This window comes from Typopeltis vanoorti, chromosome 6 (assembly GCF_054136105.1).
Source record: "Typopeltis vanoorti isolate ZY-2024b chromosome 6, IOZ_Tvanoo_1.0, whole genome shotgun sequence".
Lineage (NCBI taxonomy): Eukaryota > Metazoa > Arthropoda > Arachnida > Uropygi > Thelyphonidae > Typopeltis > Typopeltis vanoorti.
Genome location: NC_143554.1, coordinates 149,116,815 through 149,136,458, shown reverse-complemented (window position 1 = coordinate 149,136,458; position 19,644 = coordinate 149,116,815). Strand labels below are relative to the sequence as shown.

Genomic DNA, 19,644 nt, shown 5'->3' with positions numbered 1-19,644 from the left:
CCAATTTTTTCCATTTTTAATTTTATTATTTTGTTTCTCCGATTGTTGCAACTGTAAAATTCATATTTCGATTGTCTAGAAGAATGTTACTGTTCTGCTCATCTTAGGATCAGCAACAGCGACTATCCTGACTTCGTATTTCGCTAATTCTTCTGTTAGTTCCATATTTCTAACACTAATATATCTTTAAGTGATGGTATATTTTTTCTTTCAATTCAATAAGCAATCCTTTGTCGAGAAGGTTTTTTTATAATAAAATATACCAAAACTGTTCAGTGTGACAATATTAAGAGATACAAAAAAACACATCTAAAATATGTTCTATAATAGAAAAAAACATGTTTTTTTCGAACACCGCATTTTTTCTGTCGATTGTCACATCCATATCTGGCAGGGGCAAATAGGTTTTCCCCTCCCAGAAACTCGGGATTTTATTTCTCTATTGTGGCCATACTCTCCTTCACAATGCGTTAAGATCAATGATAATCTTGGGGCAGGTATCACAGATGGTTAAGCACGAAGAGTGACTTGCCATCAGTCTTGTAAGTTCAGTACTAAATCAGTTTCGGCGTCTTCCCTTGGGAAGTAAAAGACAGCAGGTTTTTATTGTTCTTGTTCTTTTTAACAGAAACGACTACTTCTAAAACATCGTGAGATTAATAACTTACTCTTGTACAGATGTTCACTTTCTTCCTGTATTCTTCAGGTGTGCATTTAATGCGAGTACAAAGTTTTATATCAATTACACACACGAGAGATTATATATAAATTTATAGTACATTAATGTTGTGTGTAGAATGCAGGTCAGAGATGGGGAGGAAAGCAGTTGATATTTTCATTAAATAAATGGATGATTGATATATCACTTCGTGAAAAACGCTGTTCCAAAAATCAGAGACAAACGAAACAAAACAGGGGAAGCACGACTTTACGTTAGCGTTTAAAATGTAAGTGGGTACTAGTGGTTTAATCGGTCTATAGAAACTAATGAAAATTGATTCACGAGAATGTGGTTATTTATTTATTTTGAATGGAACGAAGAAAAAATGGAATATCAGTTTAAGAATAAAAATAAAGGAAACAATACATTTACTGTATTAGAAGTGTTTCTTTAAGTTCGTATTCTCGAATGCACATGCGAAATCTTCCAAGGAACACATAAGATGGTAATTGAAATGAATAAAATGGATGAATGAATGACTAAAATTAACGTGTAGCAACCTTTAACTGTATTGCAATTATGGGATATTGGAATATATTGGACACATTATTGGACATTTAGAAGAGAACGACACACAAAACTTAACCTCAATGACTTGGTTGGATCGTTTAATTCTGGACACACTTTCACTGTAATACTACTTAAGCTTCTATCATTTCGAAATATAAAAATATCGTTACAAAAAAAAAAAAGTTAGCACGCACGTAATGGCTCTGATATTATGTGAATTTTAGAGTCGATATTCCCGTAATATGGATTTTAATAGCACCCAGAATAAAAAGAAATCTCTCCAAAACAGGAATAGGAATTTATTCAGGGAGAATAAATCCCTATTTTTGTTTCTGAGAGGAACTAATTTGAAATGTGTCTAACATGGCTTGCAGTCAGCGATTACAATCAGATCTAATGCAGCCTTTGTAAGTGGCTAGCAATATGGCACTAGGAATGTTGAGAGGAGACCAAGCAGGCAGTAATCATATTAGCATGATGTTGGCGTTGATGGACGACTTGTTAGTGTATCCATTCTTGATTTTCTCTTCGAATCCCACCATGCTCATGGATATTAAATATTTCTAATAAAACTTATTACCTGGTGTTTAGGCTGATATTAAGACTAAAATTATGACACAAAAAGTAGTTTAAGCTGCAACAACTCGAAATTAAATAACTACGTTCATTTCTAAATGGTATGTTTTGACGTCCACTATATAAAAAGCAAATACAATTCATCAACTCATTTTAGAAACAAAAATGCGTCAAAATTTTCAAAGGAATTTCAATTTTAAGATAATGTGAATATGAATTTATTGGCTTTATTCAGAATAAACAGAAGATATTATTTCACAACGAGGAGCAATTTAAGAAATCTCGCTATGAACTTACTTTCTGGTTGTACACTAATCTTACAATTGAACCTATGATAAAGTTTCTTTTCAGGAATGGATCCATCTGTACATTTCTTAAATTTCTGATTAAATATTGCAGTCACATGAAGTTTTTCTCCTGGCTTCACATACAATGCCGTGCGATTAATTTTATTAGGATCATTTTCATACACTGTTTCCGTGGCCTCATTAGAAGAGAGCAACTTTATACAAGATTTCTCATTGCAATACGTTTTACCCTCATCTTCAACCTGAACATTTATAAACGGCTCCACTAGCAGCATTGAGTTTTCTACAATTTCTATCATGAAAGAGATCTTGTTGTCAGTTGATAAAGGACAATTTATGTCTTTCGGAACATCAGATATTGACGAACGTTTATATAAACCAAATACTGTAACTTGACAACATAAATGGGGTGAATATGATCTCCTCTTACAATTCCAGACAATGGAGTTAAAACATGTTACTGTTGTGTTACTCTTTATACTTCGGCATAAGAGCGGTCCAATCTCGTCAAATCTGAACAATCCTGTTTCGGTTATATCAACGAGTTCTTTCGATGACATAAGAGAAAACGATATCCGTTTCAAAAGAGGATCCAGCAGGCTTCTTAAACATTCTTTTGCTTTTTTTTCTTCTTCTTCTTCTTCTTCTTCTTCTTTCTCTGCTTCTTCCTCTGATTCTTCTTCTTCTTCTTCTTCTTCTTCTTTTGCTTTAGCGAGATAATTTACACCCCACTTATGCACTCCTTCGAACAGACAATATTCTGAGTGAATCGTCAGTGTTGACCTGCGCACTATATCCTCTACCGTGTCTTTCTCGCACTCCAAAAAATCCGATGACTTAAGAATGGTTTCCGTGTGTATGTCAATGATGTCGAGACATTTATATATCAGATTAGAGAGACTCATCAGCTTGGCAAATTCGTAAACTTTACACACACGACCTGCTTCGGCTGTTGTATGTTCCAATAGGAATTCTTCGCTTTTCTTTTTAAGAAATGGAATTTGGTATTTTTCGGCCACAAAGTAAACTTCCATCGCTGTTTCTATTGACGGAATTGAAATTTCATCTGTGTACAGATATCTGAAAATAATTAATTTTTAAGGATTAGAAATCAGAATGCAAATATCAAATGTACAGTAATGTATACTAATGAGATTAAGTGTTCTAATTACTGAACGATGATTGAAACGTTTCCAAGTTCAGATTGCAGCGATAGTGCCATCTATTTTTTTCCAGCCTTGATATATTGTGATATATTAGAGGTTGGAAACATCTAGGTTCGAGTCTTTTCAATAAACCGAGAGCACCTGATCTTTTCTACCGAAAGCGGTTAGAGCGTCTTTCAATAAGATTACAAATGGGCAGGAAGGTCATCTTTCACTAAGATTACCTACCTGCTCATTCTAGAAAATTAATAAATACTGCAGTTAGCAAAGAACGTATGAAAATTACTGTAGTACAGCATTAGTTATGTTTATGTGAATCCCAATCATTTTACCCTGTTGATTGTACTGTATGACAGGTAAAGGACGAAACGTTTATCTGATACCTTAACATCTGAAATGATCGCAAGTATTGCCAATCAGACGAGAGATAGAGCAGCCGATTATACTGTAATAAGTACACATAATTGTTCCGGTAATTATTATGGTTTGTCTATTTGGAACACGTGCACATTTATCTTTATCCTTTTACCGACAATTGGGTCGGTAAAAACAACAATTAATATTTAACAAATGTCAAATATTTTATTCGTTAAGTATTGTTAATTAACAATATTTCAGAACAATATTGTTAAATATTGATAATGTTAAGTTGTTAAATATTTAACAAATTAACACGACGATATCTAGAAAACAGTGAATGATATATTTAATAGCCAATTATTCACTAAGCAATTTGATACCGTGTAGAACGTGAGCATTGGATTATTTAAAATATTAAAACCGATAATGTTACACACAGAACAACGCAAATGAATTACAGACGAAACATTGCATTATGATTAGAAAAATGTACATAATGTTGATAAGAATAAGAGTATCCCATATCTTAGATAGGGGGAGGCAGTCTTTCCGGTTGAAGTTTCCCCAGTGAAGTAGACCTTGGGCGGTCTCTTTAAATAAGCATTTAAATGACAGCGGCAACCAGGTAGTAAGCGTGTTTCACACCGCACGATATTAGGGTCAGTACCAATTCATGATATGCTAGAAAAATTTCTCAGATTTTTCTATTGGCGATTTGTAGGATAAGTGTTCGTGCATTCTTCGGGTGATCAAGATTATACATCAAAACAAGGATGTCTGGTCGGACACTGAGTTTAGTTGGTTGCGATGGACATAAAAACATATCAAGAGGCATATGTATACGTTTCCATCAGTAACTCAGAAATTTAATATACGTATTACTTCTTTCATTTTTAAAAAGGTTACAAGGTAGGTAGAAACAACAGAAAATGACTCACGTTAACATAATCTGGAATGCCTCAGGAGTGACATCAGTAATCTGAATCTCTCCCTCTTCTTTTAAAGGCCCGTAAAACATGGCAGCAAACACTGGACTGGCAATTGCCAGCAACAACTTATGGGATTCTGCTATTGCTTTGCGTTCGCCTTTACCGACTATGAATGTCACATCAGAATAGAGGGGATCTTTCAACAAGGACAGAAGTCTTCCTTTCACTGTCTCCATGACTAACTGAAGGGAAAAATATAATCAATTAAGGAGTGTTGTAATAATATTTCATAAATTTTAATTTAATTTATCTTATCCATATTTCTAATTAAAGTTCAATCAGCATTACGACCACTCAGGCTAAAGATTTTAAAATACAATCCTTTGCAATGGTATGGCCAGAGTTTTACGTATATCTCCAGATCTTTTACCTTGATATTAATCTAAAATAGAACACCCCTTCGACCACGCAGTTTCTATATTTAGAGGTTTAAATTCCATTCATTCTTCAAGACATATTGGTAACTTAGTATTTGCAGACAATGAATTGTAGATTCGTGTTTTTAAAATGAGTGTTTATTTATAAATTTAATGAGAATTTTCTTGAAAAGTGAAGAATTTCGTAACAAGGCTTGCTTGCATTTTAAAACAACGTATTTATATTTTCTAATTCTACATATTATCGTTTTATCTTCCACCGACAGTGTGTATTTTGTTTCATTTAATATAACATCATATAAAGGTATACCCCCAGCAATTTACTTTTGCTTAACGTTACAAATAAAAGCAAAAATTGCTGTTACCACTTCTCAATATCATAAACTTGATGTTATTAATCCTCAATAACAGGATTAATTCCACTGTGAGCCCGTGGAATTAATCCTGGAGACTGAATTCAAATAGCACATCATTCAAATTTCAATGTCCGGAGTGTCATAAATATTCAACCCAATGTTCAGACAATAATTTTTTAGCTTCTGATACAGTTTGCAGCCAGGGTTATAAAGGATTCAGCAATGTATTTTATGTAACAAATAAAACTTTATACAGTGTGCTAACTAAATATCTATGATGACTTTTTAACTTAAAGAGAGGTTGTAACTCAGTCAACATCGATGATATCGTCTCGATGGATAAATGTGGTTTAGAATCTCTTCTGTGATGTGAAAATCCTATATGAGGGCTGTTCATCAGAAGGTAAGGTATGACAACTCAGTGTTTACCTCCATTTTTATCCAGATATGGGCCTGGAATTAACATATAATGATCTCATAGTTTATTTCAAAGTAATCCTAAATAACTGCTTCGTATTGGTATATTATTATTATTATGATTTGAAGAGATTTCCAGGAAAGGTGGGACTCATCAATGAAGGTGCTTTCCTTTGACACCATCACTCATACATTTTCTCGAATTCATAAATGATACTTGCACTTCCGCCTCTTAAAGTAATCCACACCAACGCTCACTAATCTATGAGAGAAAAATCCATCTCTCATCCCTTTCTTGAATGCATTCATTTCCAACTTCCATAGATGTCCTCTGTCAGCCTAATAAAATGAAAAATTCCATCTGTTACCGTTTCGGAATGAACATTTCTATCACATGAAGCCGCCCTCCCACTCCTGTTTTTTTAGCGTTAATAATCCACAAAATCTCAATCTGTGTTCATATTCAGATATCATATTTAACACTCTACTTTGTACCTTCTCAACTATACTTGGATCGCCTGAACAACTAGATGTGCATAGAGTATCCGGATGATGTCGTACAAAGGCTATGTAAACAAGATGCATGATTTTCTTCCACTTGCATTTCAATGTGCTTTTCCGCATTGCAATTATCATCTGAGTTGTAATGAATATTAAACGTAACATTGCATTGCAAGTGACTTCTGAGTTTCATTCTCAATCTTTGCTATAAAGCCTCTACTAAACTTTAACTACCTAAGTACTATACTAAAGCGCCAAGATTCCTAACGTGATCATTTCTTCTCGCATAATGCGTCTATTTAATACGCCATTAGTTCTCTCTTTACAATAAAGTTCTTTACCTTTACTACGATTGAAGTGATGGTCATTTGCTCATGGATATATTTTCAGCCTATACAAATAATTTTGTACGTTCTGGATCTCAGTTACATTCGTGATAATGCTGGTTATCTTTACATCAGCAAATAGAGAAATATCTATTGTCAAATCTTACCGAGCATCATTAATGTAAGGAGTAAATAACGATGGACCAAAGACTAGACTGAAATCTTGCAGACTTATATTTCCCATACACTAATTTCTTGATATATGTCGGTGAGTCATCTTCTTATCAAAGCTAATCCTTTATAATTCAGTCCAGTATCCTCCAGCTTATATAAGAGTCGTCCTTGCTGTATCATGTGAAACGCCTCAGCGAAATCCAAAAATACTATCGTCTGTGCATCACTCCTGCAGGCCAGAACCGTACTAAAATTAAAAATATTAAGCAAATTACTCAAAAATGATCCTCCATAAGATAATCCATATGTAGTTTATTGATAACTTTGGTTTCACAGTCAATCTCGTTTGGTATGCGAGGTCTAAAGATGCTTTCCAAACGTTTACCAACGCTCCGAATACGTATAAGCCGATATTAGAAACAACAGTTCAGCAGAAACAGCTGAATCACTTTCGTGGAAAGGGGTTATCGTACATTCGTTTTATTTGGAATTTTTTCTGTTCTGAAATTCACTTTTAAGAGTGAGGTTTAAAAGTACAACCTATTCAGAGGAAATGATTGATAGAATTCGTGTGATGATATGCTATCAGTCCCTATTACCGAGTTCATATTCAGTTTTTTGCAATATCTACCACCTCATACACTTGAGTTGATTCATCCAACGTAGCGTCAACATTGAGCTTAATTTTGCACACACACTCATCTGTATTCTTAAGAATCTCTTGATTAATTTGACTGCAAATCCGGTTAATTCGTTTCCTGTTTATTCCTTTAACTCCACTGACCATCCTGATATTGCATTCTTGATATATTTTCAGTACTTCCCAAATATTGGCGTATCTTTCTTATCTCTTTCTTATCTAGCAACCGATATCACGCGCGCTGCATTGCAGTTCTGCATGTAACCTTTGTCTTCCGAGGCCAGTTTAGTTTAATCTCTGTCGTAAACGGAAGGCGGAACAGTCAATCTTTAACTGAAACCCCTGCGACGGTATAATTAGATCTAATATTTTTTTGACTTCGGGTTGCTTCCGTCACGTCCTTCGTATCGAAAAAATTAAGAAAAAGATACTGTCGTGAATATAGTATGTGTAGATTCTAGTCTATTTTATAATTTCCTGCCTATAGCATACATAAATCTATTATAAAAAGTAAAAATTTATCAAAACGTATGCACACAAACACTTACATACGTCACATGGCCATTTGCAGTCGAGAGAAATGCAAACAAATATGCGATATTAAATCATGACTGCATAAAATTAACTGTTATTAATAAATTAAATTAATTAACACAGGATAAAAATTTTATATAACGTTTCATTCATCAGTGTACATACTAGCTACTGCGAAGCTGTCGTCAAGGTTGCACTAGGCTACTAAATAGCATTCATAGTGTGCTTCGTTATCAATGCATGAATCGTTATATCTGCAAATAAATATGAATTTATTTTTCACATTTTTTCATTTCGGTCAACTTTAGTCACGATTGGACTGCGAGATTCAAAGTGAGGTGGTGTTCGTCTCTGATGGATTCCAGAATGAATTTCAAAGATATTATCTTAACATGGTGATTGAGGTGTCAATTGAAATATTTTCAATTTATCTTAAAATGCGGAGTTTCTCGTTTTATAGCACGGTTTTATTGATGTAGCGAGCAATCATGCCGTGCAGCCTACTTTGAAGAACGACAAGTTGAAACAAGAAAAGGAAGACCTTCATATTATCCTATTTTCTTCCTAAGAAAGAGTCGGTAGGAAAACACAGACTAGAAACAGAAATGTAATACTTTTTCCATGTATACGGGAGGGATTTTGCTGTGATTTTTTATTATTTTTTTGAAATTGGTGATTATTTTTCTATCTCGGGAGTAACAATACTAAAAAGAAAACAAATAATTCACAGCACTGGTAGAAGGATACACTGTTCCACTGTCACTTGAATGTGACAATGCAGTTAGCTTGTGTGCATAAGAACAAAAGGCAGGTTCTTGATGCACTCTGATGTTCGTAAGGCAGTACAACTGGCAAAAACGGATTTATTTAAGTTCATTTACCCCTGATAATGCACATTTGTATCCACATGAAACTGTCCCTAATCTCTAAATTATGTATTAATCGTGATTTAATTCTAAATATTAGGACTACTCTATAACAGAAATATCTTTCTACTCGTTCAATAGCATTGACAATGGATACATACAAAGAAAGATAAAATTAGAACAGTGGCTGCTGTGCAAACACCATAAAAGCATTTCATTGCCCTAAGATCGGAAACACGAAATTCGTTTTCTTCTGAAGGTTTTTCAAGATCAAAAATATCCATACATGCCTTGTCTTATTAAACGACGTCAAAACGCATATCTTCGAAAAATTCAGATGCATCCGGCCTGATTTTTCTATAACCTCAGTTTCTAAAGAAAGAAAGAAAATCACACAAGAAGTAAACTCTGTTATTTGATATCCTATTTCAAGATTCAGATTGGCCGATCGTCTACTATCCTGTTTTCATATAATGATTATGTTTTAGAATTTTTTTAAGAAAGAATTAGAACTCAAAAATAAGTTACAAACTAATCCGATTCAGCCCTAGAACTATTTAAATAAAGCAGTATTGCTTCTGTTCTTATGGCCATCAAAACATGAAACAACCAAATGACAAATAAGCAGTTATTCCCCGGTTCACCTTAAACACTTTTTTGTGACAAGTCGAATTGGAACGTATAATTATATTTGTGCTCCCTCGTGTGTTTATTAGTTTCACTATTTGTGAACAATTTAAACCGACAACTTGATGTATTTTTCAGAACCGAAACAAAATCTTCATTGAATATCCTCGGTCTAAGAACTAGATTTGCAATACTTATTCTACAAGATAGGTGACATGAATTTCAACTAAGAAAATATTCCAAACTTACCGTAAATGAACGACGTGGATAGCAGATATTAAGTTCGTGTGCTAGAAAATTTTGAAACTAAAGTAAGCACATTTATTTCGTAATTCTCAAAAACAAAAAAAAAATGTAGAAATTAAAATTAACACAAGAAATCGGATCTTTATAATTACTTTTGACACTAATTTATAAGATGATCAAACAGCACAGATCAACTCGTCCGACTTATTGTAATCATCTACTTAAACTGCACCTATGCTCTAAAAATCACGTGAAAAGTGAACCGAAAGGTGTTCTCTTCAAAAAATTGAGAAATACGATACGAAGTGCTCACGTCAGAGAGTAACTGATATATATAAAAATCAAAAACTAGCAACGGAGCGGGGGGGGGGGGGGCTATTGCTGTTGTGAAAACATTGATTTGTGTTAGACCATACAGAAACTTGATAAGATATCTTCTGCAAGCAGATTGTCGCCAGTTATGATATTCCAGATATGTAATAAAACTACACTGAAATAAAAAATAGATGAAGGATTAAAAAGCAATAAATCTTTTAATATTAATAATTTTTTGACATTCCCAAAGTTTATTATCCTCATCACATCTACATTATATTTACAAATATACCACTGAAGTATTAATATCACATTTTCTTTTGACTACAAATATGATGTATAGAATATCAAGTATATAATGTTAAAAATATGCATTAATAATAATAATAATAATAATAATAATAATTTTTTTATTTAGCGTATGGTTCACACATAAAAAGTTACATTCCCTTAATACACATGGACATAGGTAATAGACATATGTACAATAATAAAACATAATACAGTAATAAAAGAGACACTCCAGACACAAGAATACGGTACAACTGAATGTCTAGACTGATTATCCAGTCAACTGCACTTGGTGTAGCATGAAAGAAGTCTGATAGGTTTCCACTGTATGCACGTTGGACACATTGTGCCGTAATATGATTAATTGTCTTGCGGGATGATCCACAATCGCACCTGGTGAGGCAATCACGCTCCATTTGTAAAGGTGATCTGCACATCTGCCATGGTTGGTGCGAATTCGGTTAAGGATCCATTCAGCATAATAATAATAATAATTATTATTATGTATTTTACGTTTTTCACATACATATTTACGATTCCTTTAATGTGCTAAGGGAGATCTTTCTCATTTAAACAACATTGGTTATCGAATAATTTCATACAAATATTAATACGGTTTCGGAATTTTATCATATACATTTATATTTCAATCTACACTTCATTTTATTTCACAAATTATATGTAAAATTTCTTTTTGTAGCAGCAAAGAATGCTGAATGGATACGTTTCACTTTTCGCAATGCTATTTTCTAAACTAATAATAAACATAATAAATCTAATAATATCACCACGGGAATATCACCAAACCAATTTTAGAAGTTTTTTTTTTCTTTCTTTCTTTTCTTATCTTTTCACCTAAATCCAATGTATAAGTGTTTTGTCCGATTTTTGAAAAATATTTTAGTTTTCTCACCTGAATATTTTAATCTAGACTTCGCATCTGCGAAACATATAATTTTTCATAATATTAGAAATATAAGATTGAGTTATTGCAATTTTTGAACATGTGTTGGCCAATTTTGCTAAACTAGTCCCTGTACTGAACCGAAATTCAGCAAGTGTATATAGAGAGGAGAATGAGGGGTCTGTTCATTTCACGATACATTAGAGAAAAAAAAAGAAGAAGAAGAAGAAGAAGAAAAATCCTCACCTGTACACGTCAGTAGCAAAGTACTGGAAGGAAAATGTGAGAATTCCATAAGATAACTCTCCTAAAAGGATGGAACCGATGCAAGCAAAACATTTTTATTGTAGAATGAAAACGCAAGAGAGCATTTAGAGACAGTGCACTGTGCGTAGTGGAAATTAGAGTAAGTACATTTTTTATTGCTATTAGAGAACTGAGAATTATGACACGTATAGTGGAAACTTCCCTCTCTAACTTCAACTATGCTACACAAACCCAATCTAAAGTAAATGCTTTATTGTATCAATAATTAAGTACAAACAGACTATATCAAATGTTTGATTAGGATTATCACTCGCAATAGCATAGCGTTACATTTGGGTATGCTGTACCACTAAGAAGGTTCTCAAATACTATTTTTAGAAATAAAAGTGTACAAAATTGACACCAGCATGTCAAAATATATTTAACAGTTTAAAAATATCCCGATACATAGCAAAGGGAAATGTCATGTGTGTTAAGATCCATCGAAACGTTTCCGACTCCTGGCGACTCCATGAACATACACTTTTCATTCTTTGGAGTTACTGGTACTATAAAGTTAAATTGGGCAGGAACTATTTCATAAAATAATGTCAGCATTCTAGTGAAAACGTTAGGACAACTGATATCAATATAACAAAATATGATGGGGAAATTAAAAGACGCATGATGCTAAGGTGGAAACCATTTGGGAAATTATCAGTCATTTTCAAAAGCCAACTGCCTGAAGAGAAAGTTTTTGCCGAATGTATTCGTCTTTTATTGACATATGGCTTAGAAACATGAACAATAATTCAAAGTAAATTCTAATATTAAATACGCTTGGTATCACAAGATCGTGTCGCAAAAGCACTAAGTTGTAAAGGAATCTAAGTAAAGTCTCTGACATCAAGAGTGAAACATTTGAAGTGCCAATGAACTGGTCATATTACTCGAATACAACATCGGCGATGGACAAATGAGGTAATGGATATTCAATGGAAGAATGAACACGATGTCGAACAAAATCAAGGCGGACTGAATAAATAATCAGATTTGCAGAGGAGACAGAGTGAAAGAAAGCGATTGACACACACTTTTGGAGTAATCTTGGAAAGGTCATCATTCAACAGTGAATTCACTATGGCTGATGATTATTATTAAATGAAAAAAATCAGCTAACGGCTTTTCTTCCCTTATAGGGAGTAGGCGAGGCCTTTATACCCTATCTAGCTTTAGGAGACTGATTGGGCAGTTCGGTCTCCACCGGTAGCCCGTCAGAGATAGCTGTCCCATGTCTATCAATAATGAGAGGCGGTGCCGATGAAGAGACGGGCAAAAATATTCTGCCATCTCTTGGTACTTAACCCTTACAGGATATGTCACTGTCTGAAATAATGTGGGTTCTCCGGTCGATTTTACTGATTTTTACGGGACGATAAAACCGAGTTTCCAGGAGAAAAATCCCGTTAGCTAGTGACAGAGATCTATTAACTCGTGAACCGGTCGAAGATAGACTCAGAAAAAGATCCTACAGTCGCCGACTGGACTTGAATTATTGATCCACCTTCCAGGGTCATAGCGAAAAGGATATTGGTGCCACTTCCACTGAGCTACACAGGCCTTATGATTATTATTATATTATTTCAATAACAATCATTAATACTTTTACTTAACAAAAAACACTGCCATCTGAAACTTAATGCTAACAGTATTTTAGTTTGCCCTTGTAGTTGGTAAAGACATCATACACACAGTCACACTATTCACCAACATTAGGACATCACCAACATTAAACATATTTTCTTCATTTGACATACAAGTTAAATTGAACAGTCGTCACTATCCAATTTCGTTCTAGTTGTAAACCAAATTTAATAAATGGAGTATTGACTTGTTTCTTTTCAGCTACATAACCCTCTGTACGCAACAGAAACATATGACTAAACATCGCACTCATTTGAAGTCTTCTTCCTTGCTTAACATATAATGCAGACGCGTTACTTTTGTTACTATCATTTTCACAAATAATTTTCTTGGTGTCAGAAGATGTGAGTGATTTTATGCAGCATTTGGTATTGAATTATGTTTCACCACAATCACCAATCTTAATATTTATATGTGGCTTTACGTGCAGCATTGAACCTTCTGGAATTTCTACCGTGAAACAAATATTGTTATCAGTTGACAAAGAATGATTAACATCAACGGAGATTTCAGTTAATGTACTTGTTTTTAAATCAAATATGTTCACAGAGCACCTTAATCGTGAAAAATATATTCTTTCGAAGTTTCATACTATTACCAATAGAAGAAGTCCCAAATCTCATTTTTATTTTAACCAGTTGGCAAAGAAAGATCCAACCTCATCGAAAGTGAATAATCCTGTTTCCATTAAATCCACAAGAGTTTCCAATGGCATAATAGAATATCTTATCCAGTTTAACAGAGGAGACAACACGCTTTCTTTTCTTTCTTTCTTTTTGTGCTGTTTTTGTGTTTTAGCGAGGTGAATTTAAGCTCCATTTGTACATCGCTTGAAACAGAAAACATTCCTACCGTAATAACAATTAGAGCAGGTATTGATAAGGTGTCTTTTGGAGTTCGTGAAAATCGGATGATTCAAGAATGATTTTCGTTGTTCTATGAAAGATTTCCAGACATCATTTCAGAAAAAATCATGATTTTGGCAAGTTTGTAAACTTTACAAATAAATTTTCCTTCTGTTGTCATATGTTGCAAAAAAACTTCTTCACTTTTCTCCTGGAGAAGTGGAATTTGGTATTTTTCGGCAATGTAACACACTTCCATCGCGGTGTCTATCGAAGATATTGAAATTTCATCTGTGTACAGGTACCTGAAACGAAACAATTTTGGTGAATTAGAAATCTGAATATAAGAATAAAATATTACGCTTGTAAAAATAATCTGTAGTTGTCTTATTACCGTGATAAACCTTGAACATGTTCACAAATTTCAAAGTACAACACTTTATTTAAGCATGTTAGTACTGTTGCCTTTAGCAAAAATAGTTTTCACTTGAAAAGTCATAGGCAGGCTGGATTCTCATCAAGAAGAAATATCTGAATATCATACGGTAGGATTAAACTGAACGATGGTTGGCCGTTCAACCAAACTTCACATTTATGGTGGAGGTGTATTGGTCTGTTACGAATACAGAACAAGACATATTTCGGTGATTACACCAAATTTTTTATTATTCAGTTATACAATGTACTAAAATAATAATAGTTCCCGACAAGTTTCGTAAACCGTAGGATTTACATCTTCAGGGATAAATAGTATAACTTAAAGTTTAAACAAGAGAAATTAATAAATACAAATCATAAACGTCTGGATATTCATAAACTCAAATAACAGAATGCAGATATAAAACTTTATTGACATTGAACAATACTGGACGATGCCACGTGTTCTTGTTCTCGTTCACACAGTCCGAGCTAAGATTGAGGCAGATTTTTTATTAGAGATGACCACACTTGATGGAGAATTAAACCTTGATTTTTATTGCATTGGGTTGGGATTTTTTAACATATTAGCAGCTTCTTTAAATATTCTTATATAACTGTTGTTTTCTATGTATGACATCGTAATTTTTTGCCAGAGTACATGTTCAGTGGAAGTGGTATGGAAAGCAAGACCCGTTTTTTGTTCTCTTTTGTATTATACGTCTTCAGCCATGCGTATTTCTCAAGATCTTCATGTCTGTCCTACGTAGCAAATCCAGCAAGAGCAATGAATTTTTTAGACTCCTGGTTTTTTAAGAAGATGATGAGATGGTTTTGGTGGAAGTAGGAATCTTGAGATTTTTTCCATAGGAAGGAAGGCTACTGCTACGTTTGTTTGTGTTTGTTCATTAATTTGGCTAGCTTATCTGTAACATTTTTGATATAAGGAAGCGAGATTCCTTTTTTGTAAGCCTGTTTTATTATGTTGCTAGTTGGATGCATTTTAAGGATTCTCTTGAAGGTTTTTGTTTCATCCCCATTCTGTTGGAGGATTTGTGTTAAGTATTTTAGTTCTTCATTACATCTTTCTTGTGTGCTGGAGATATTGTATGGTCTGTCTCGAAAAGTTTTAATTAAGCTAATTTTTGTGAAGGATGGTAGTGTGAGGCTGCATCAGGCTGAGCAGACATCTTCTGGAGGAGAGGGGGGTGATGGAGTTAGGGGGTGGGTGGGGGAGCATTGCAGGGAAGATATCTGTCACCCTCTTGACGACCTTTTCACTTCCACCACCTAATGTTATTTTTTTTTCCCATCCCAACAATTTCGGACATATGAGTGAGAGATATAGTCACATGGTCTAACATCAAAAACACTTTTTGAGGATAAAATACTTATCATAATAAGGACAAATAATATAGTATACCCTTCGAACCACAGAGATATGATTTGCCCTATGATGTCTCAAAGTAAGATAATCTCACATCAACATCATATCCAACAGCATGTAGAAACATGTCCATGAATCATCTGCAGGAAAGTTTGATTTTTTGAAGGAACGGTCAGGGTTAAGGATCAGGTAAACAGTAGTATCAGGAAAAACAAACGAGTCAAGTGTCTTTGCAGTTACGGCAATTCATTCATCCCGTGCAGCTATCGTATTGTGTTGTGTTGTGGTGATTGGTATCCAGGAAAGTAAAGTAAAATAATGGGTGAGCCACAAAAGTCATTGAAATTTTCTTTCTTCAGGAAAATAGCACGAGACAAAACTCTTCACCTAGCTCTAAAAGATGGAAACCGATTATTATTTTAGAAGAACACGTACATTGTGATGTTTTTATCCAGAACCACTTGGGAAAAATTACGCAGGAAGTGGTCTGATATCCTCGGCTACTTGCAAAGAACAGTTGACTACGAAATGAATCTCGATGAGTGTTATATTCTGAAATGCCAAGATGAGGAACTAATACTTGATGATACAGGAGCTGATGGAAGTAAAGTTTTTTCTATTATTTGTGAAGAAGCTGAGAGATTTTCACCAAAAATGTACGACATTGATAATCATTTACTATTTTTGGAAACTGAATTACCATCTTTTCGTATCATCATGGAGAAAATTATCGCTAATCATTTAAATTCATCAATGGTAAAATTAGACTTTCAAGATTTTATCCAATTCGATAAAGATTTTTTATTTTGTGACATTTCTGAACATTTTACGAAAACTGTTTGTGTATATTTGCTGACAAAAGAATACACAGAATGTTTAGGGAGACATGGTGTCATTTCCAGACTGACACAATATCAAATATATGGAAGTGTGGTTACCATGGTATCTGATTTAAAAAATCTTTTGCGTGACCAGCTATTTTGATGTAGTGTAACCAAGAAACAGTGAGTAACAAAAATTTTATTCATTGAACTCTTTGGAAAATATTAAGAGTCTAAACTAAATATTGTGAAATATTTTTAGGCAATTACATGTTTCGAATTTTTCTCAGTGAATATACTTGTAAATAGTATTTCAGCAAAATGAAATATGCATTTGTAAACTTAAATGAACAAAGATGTATGCTTTTGTTGTTGTGTTTTTTCATAGTTAATTGTTTACTCAGTTATTCTGATTAGAACTTGATATTTAAATCCGTAACTAAATTCGTAAAAATCACAACTGTGAAATTAATGCCAGGAATGGGGGAAAAAGTGTTGAAAACTGATATCCATGTACTGATTATTTTAGAAATTGTCTAATATGTGAAATCATGTCGTTGAGTCATCTGCACAAAAGGTTCATTTTGAAGGAATGGTCAGGGTAGGGCATATAGTAAGGGTAAACAGTACTATAAGAAAAACCATAGAGTCGAATGAGTTTGGACTTAAGGTAATTGTTTATCCACTGCAGCTGCTGTTTTGTCTTTGGTAATGTAAAAATAACGGTTGAGTCACAAAATTATTTGAAAGTTTCTTTGTGAAAAATTCTAATTGTTTAGAATTTTGTAACAGAAAGTTAACATACAATATAAGATCAGAGCTAATAATCAGTGAAATAATAATAATAATAATAATAATAATAATAATAATAATAATAATAATTTATTCGATAATAATTTTCGAGCTTTTCTGAATAATTTAATTATTCAGAAAAGCTCGAAAGAGTGCCGCCATCACGATTTACTCTTACAATTCCCACCCTTTAACAGGAAAGAAATACCCCAAAATATATTGGAAAATTAGTACAGACATCTATAGAAGAAAAAAAAAAAACTGTATGTTTGAGTAACATTAGCATATAATTAAATTATTCAGAAAATCTAAACAGTGCCGCCATCACGACTCTACTCTACTCTAAAAATTCCCACCCTTTAACAGGAAAGAAATACCCCAAAATATATTGGGAAATTAGTACAGCCATCTATAGACAACCAAATACAAAACATGACGACAATGATGGATGTGTGTCACCCTGGGAAAATTCTAAGATATCTTATCTCAAAAACATCGCCCACAATTCCATAGCTAAACCAAAACACCATGTGATATCACAGAGCAACATATGTTCCCCAGAAATTCCAAACACATAACGTCACGATTCTTATCTCTAAATATCAACCACAAGGCAAAAAAAGAACCAAACATACCACACGATGTCCCTGACAGACGAGGGCCCCAGATTCCTTTTACACTAATATATCTCCCTTTTCCATTCAAAACAACGTCACATATTTACAACTCACAATTGACGTCACTTATCTACATCTGATAACAACAATCATTCACATCAATATTCCTTATCTTATCTTGATCTTGATCTGGTCAGAAGTGTCCCACCAATCACGACACAATTCCTTATCCACTAATATATCTTCCTTTCAATTCAAAACAGCAACGTCACTTATTGACAACAACAAATGACGTCACTTATTTACATCTGAAAACAACACACACCCACGACACGATTCCTTATCTTATCTTGATCTTAATCTTGTTCAAAGTGTCCCACCAATCACAACAAGAAATCCTTATCTCTACCACCACTCATAATTCCATACGCGAACCAAAACACAAGAAATGACGTCACTGACACATATGCCCCCATGGAAATTCCTAACATTCCAATCTCATGACGTCACGCCCACAATGACATCATCTTCTTATCAACCAATCATGTCACGATTCCTTATCTTATCTTGATCTAGTTTAAAGTGACTACAATACTACTTAGGACAACCGGAGGTATACGGATAACCACAGTATCCTCGAAGCGGTTGCAGATTTGAACACCTAATTTCGAATCCCTAATACGAAGGCAACGGGCCACTTGGCATAACATACTTGAAAGGAGTAATGGCGGCAGGAATTCATGCGAATATTAGTTGAGTTTAGGATGCTTCGATATCATTGGCAAAAGTATGTTGACTGCTGATTACAAAGACACTAAAGTTCATGAATGTTCATGTCATGAAATGGAACATGAACATGACTTCGCATGAAATAACTTGGATGAGTATGGTATAAACCTCTCTAACCCTCGATTTGTCTTTGATCCCAGTAGGTTTCATGTAATAATAATTATAATTACATACTGTTTGAAATAATTTCGATAAAGAACCTAATTTTGAAATCAATATTACAAAATGATAGTTCAATAACCTCAATAAACTGAAATTATTTTATATTTTATTATGAAGAAGCAGTGCTTGTATTACATTTATTTATTGATATTGATCTTAAACATATTACACTTTCATATTTTCTTTCCAGTCATTGGATGTTAATTAAAGAAATAAAATAAATGAATAAATAAGTAAATTTTGAACACAATGAGCGGTTATACATACAGTCAGTCCTCGACTTCCAGTGTATGCAAATTATGTCCATTCGTACTTATCACACCACCCCATTCATCACTCCGTCTGCTCAAGGTCAAGAATTTTATTACTGTCTTCAAGACATATTATTTAACAAATACTTTTGCTCGTGCAATTTTTGCTGAAAATGAGAAAATCCACTGGAATGTTAGGACTTAAAACAGCATATATATAAATCCTGAAAAAACAAAGCTAATGATATTCAAAAACCCCGAAACCCTACCCATGAAATTAAATATCTCAACCATCCAACATCCATCCTCCTATAAACAAAGCATGATCCTAAAACAACAATCATCACACAGGTAAAAACAACACGTTATCTTGGACTTCATTTCGATGCTAATCAAAGTTGGAATAGCC

At 33.7% G+C, this 19,644-nt stretch overlaps 1 protein-coding gene across 1 annotated transcript; it reads right to left on the bottom strand.

Annotated features, from left to right (window-relative positions):
* Positions 1-2,023: 2,023 nt before the first annotated feature.
* Positions 2,024-9,944, bottom strand: LOC150106082 (uncharacterized). The gene is made up of 3 exons (XM_090393828.1): positions 9,698-9,944; positions 4,580-4,812; positions 2,024-3,195 (listed from the first exon to the last, which is right to left on the bottom strand). Exons 2-3 carry the CDS (start codon positions 4,804-4,806, stop codon positions 2,058-2,060), a joined length of 1,365 nt encoding a protein of 454 aa, XP_090249954.1. The 5' UTR covers positions 4,807-4,812; positions 9,698-9,944; the 3' UTR covers positions 2,024-2,057.
* Between the last annotated feature and the right edge of the window lie 9,700 nt (positions 9,945-19,644).

Coding starts and splice junctions, on each gene's coding strand:
- LOC150106082 (XM_090393828.1), bottom strand. CDS start 4,806: ATGGAGACAGTGAAAGGAAGACTTCTGTCCTTGTTGAAAGATCCCCTC. Junction 3,196..4,579: donor GCATTCCAGATTATGTTAAC/GTGAGTCATTTT, acceptor AATTATTTTCAG/ATATCTGTACACAGATGAAA.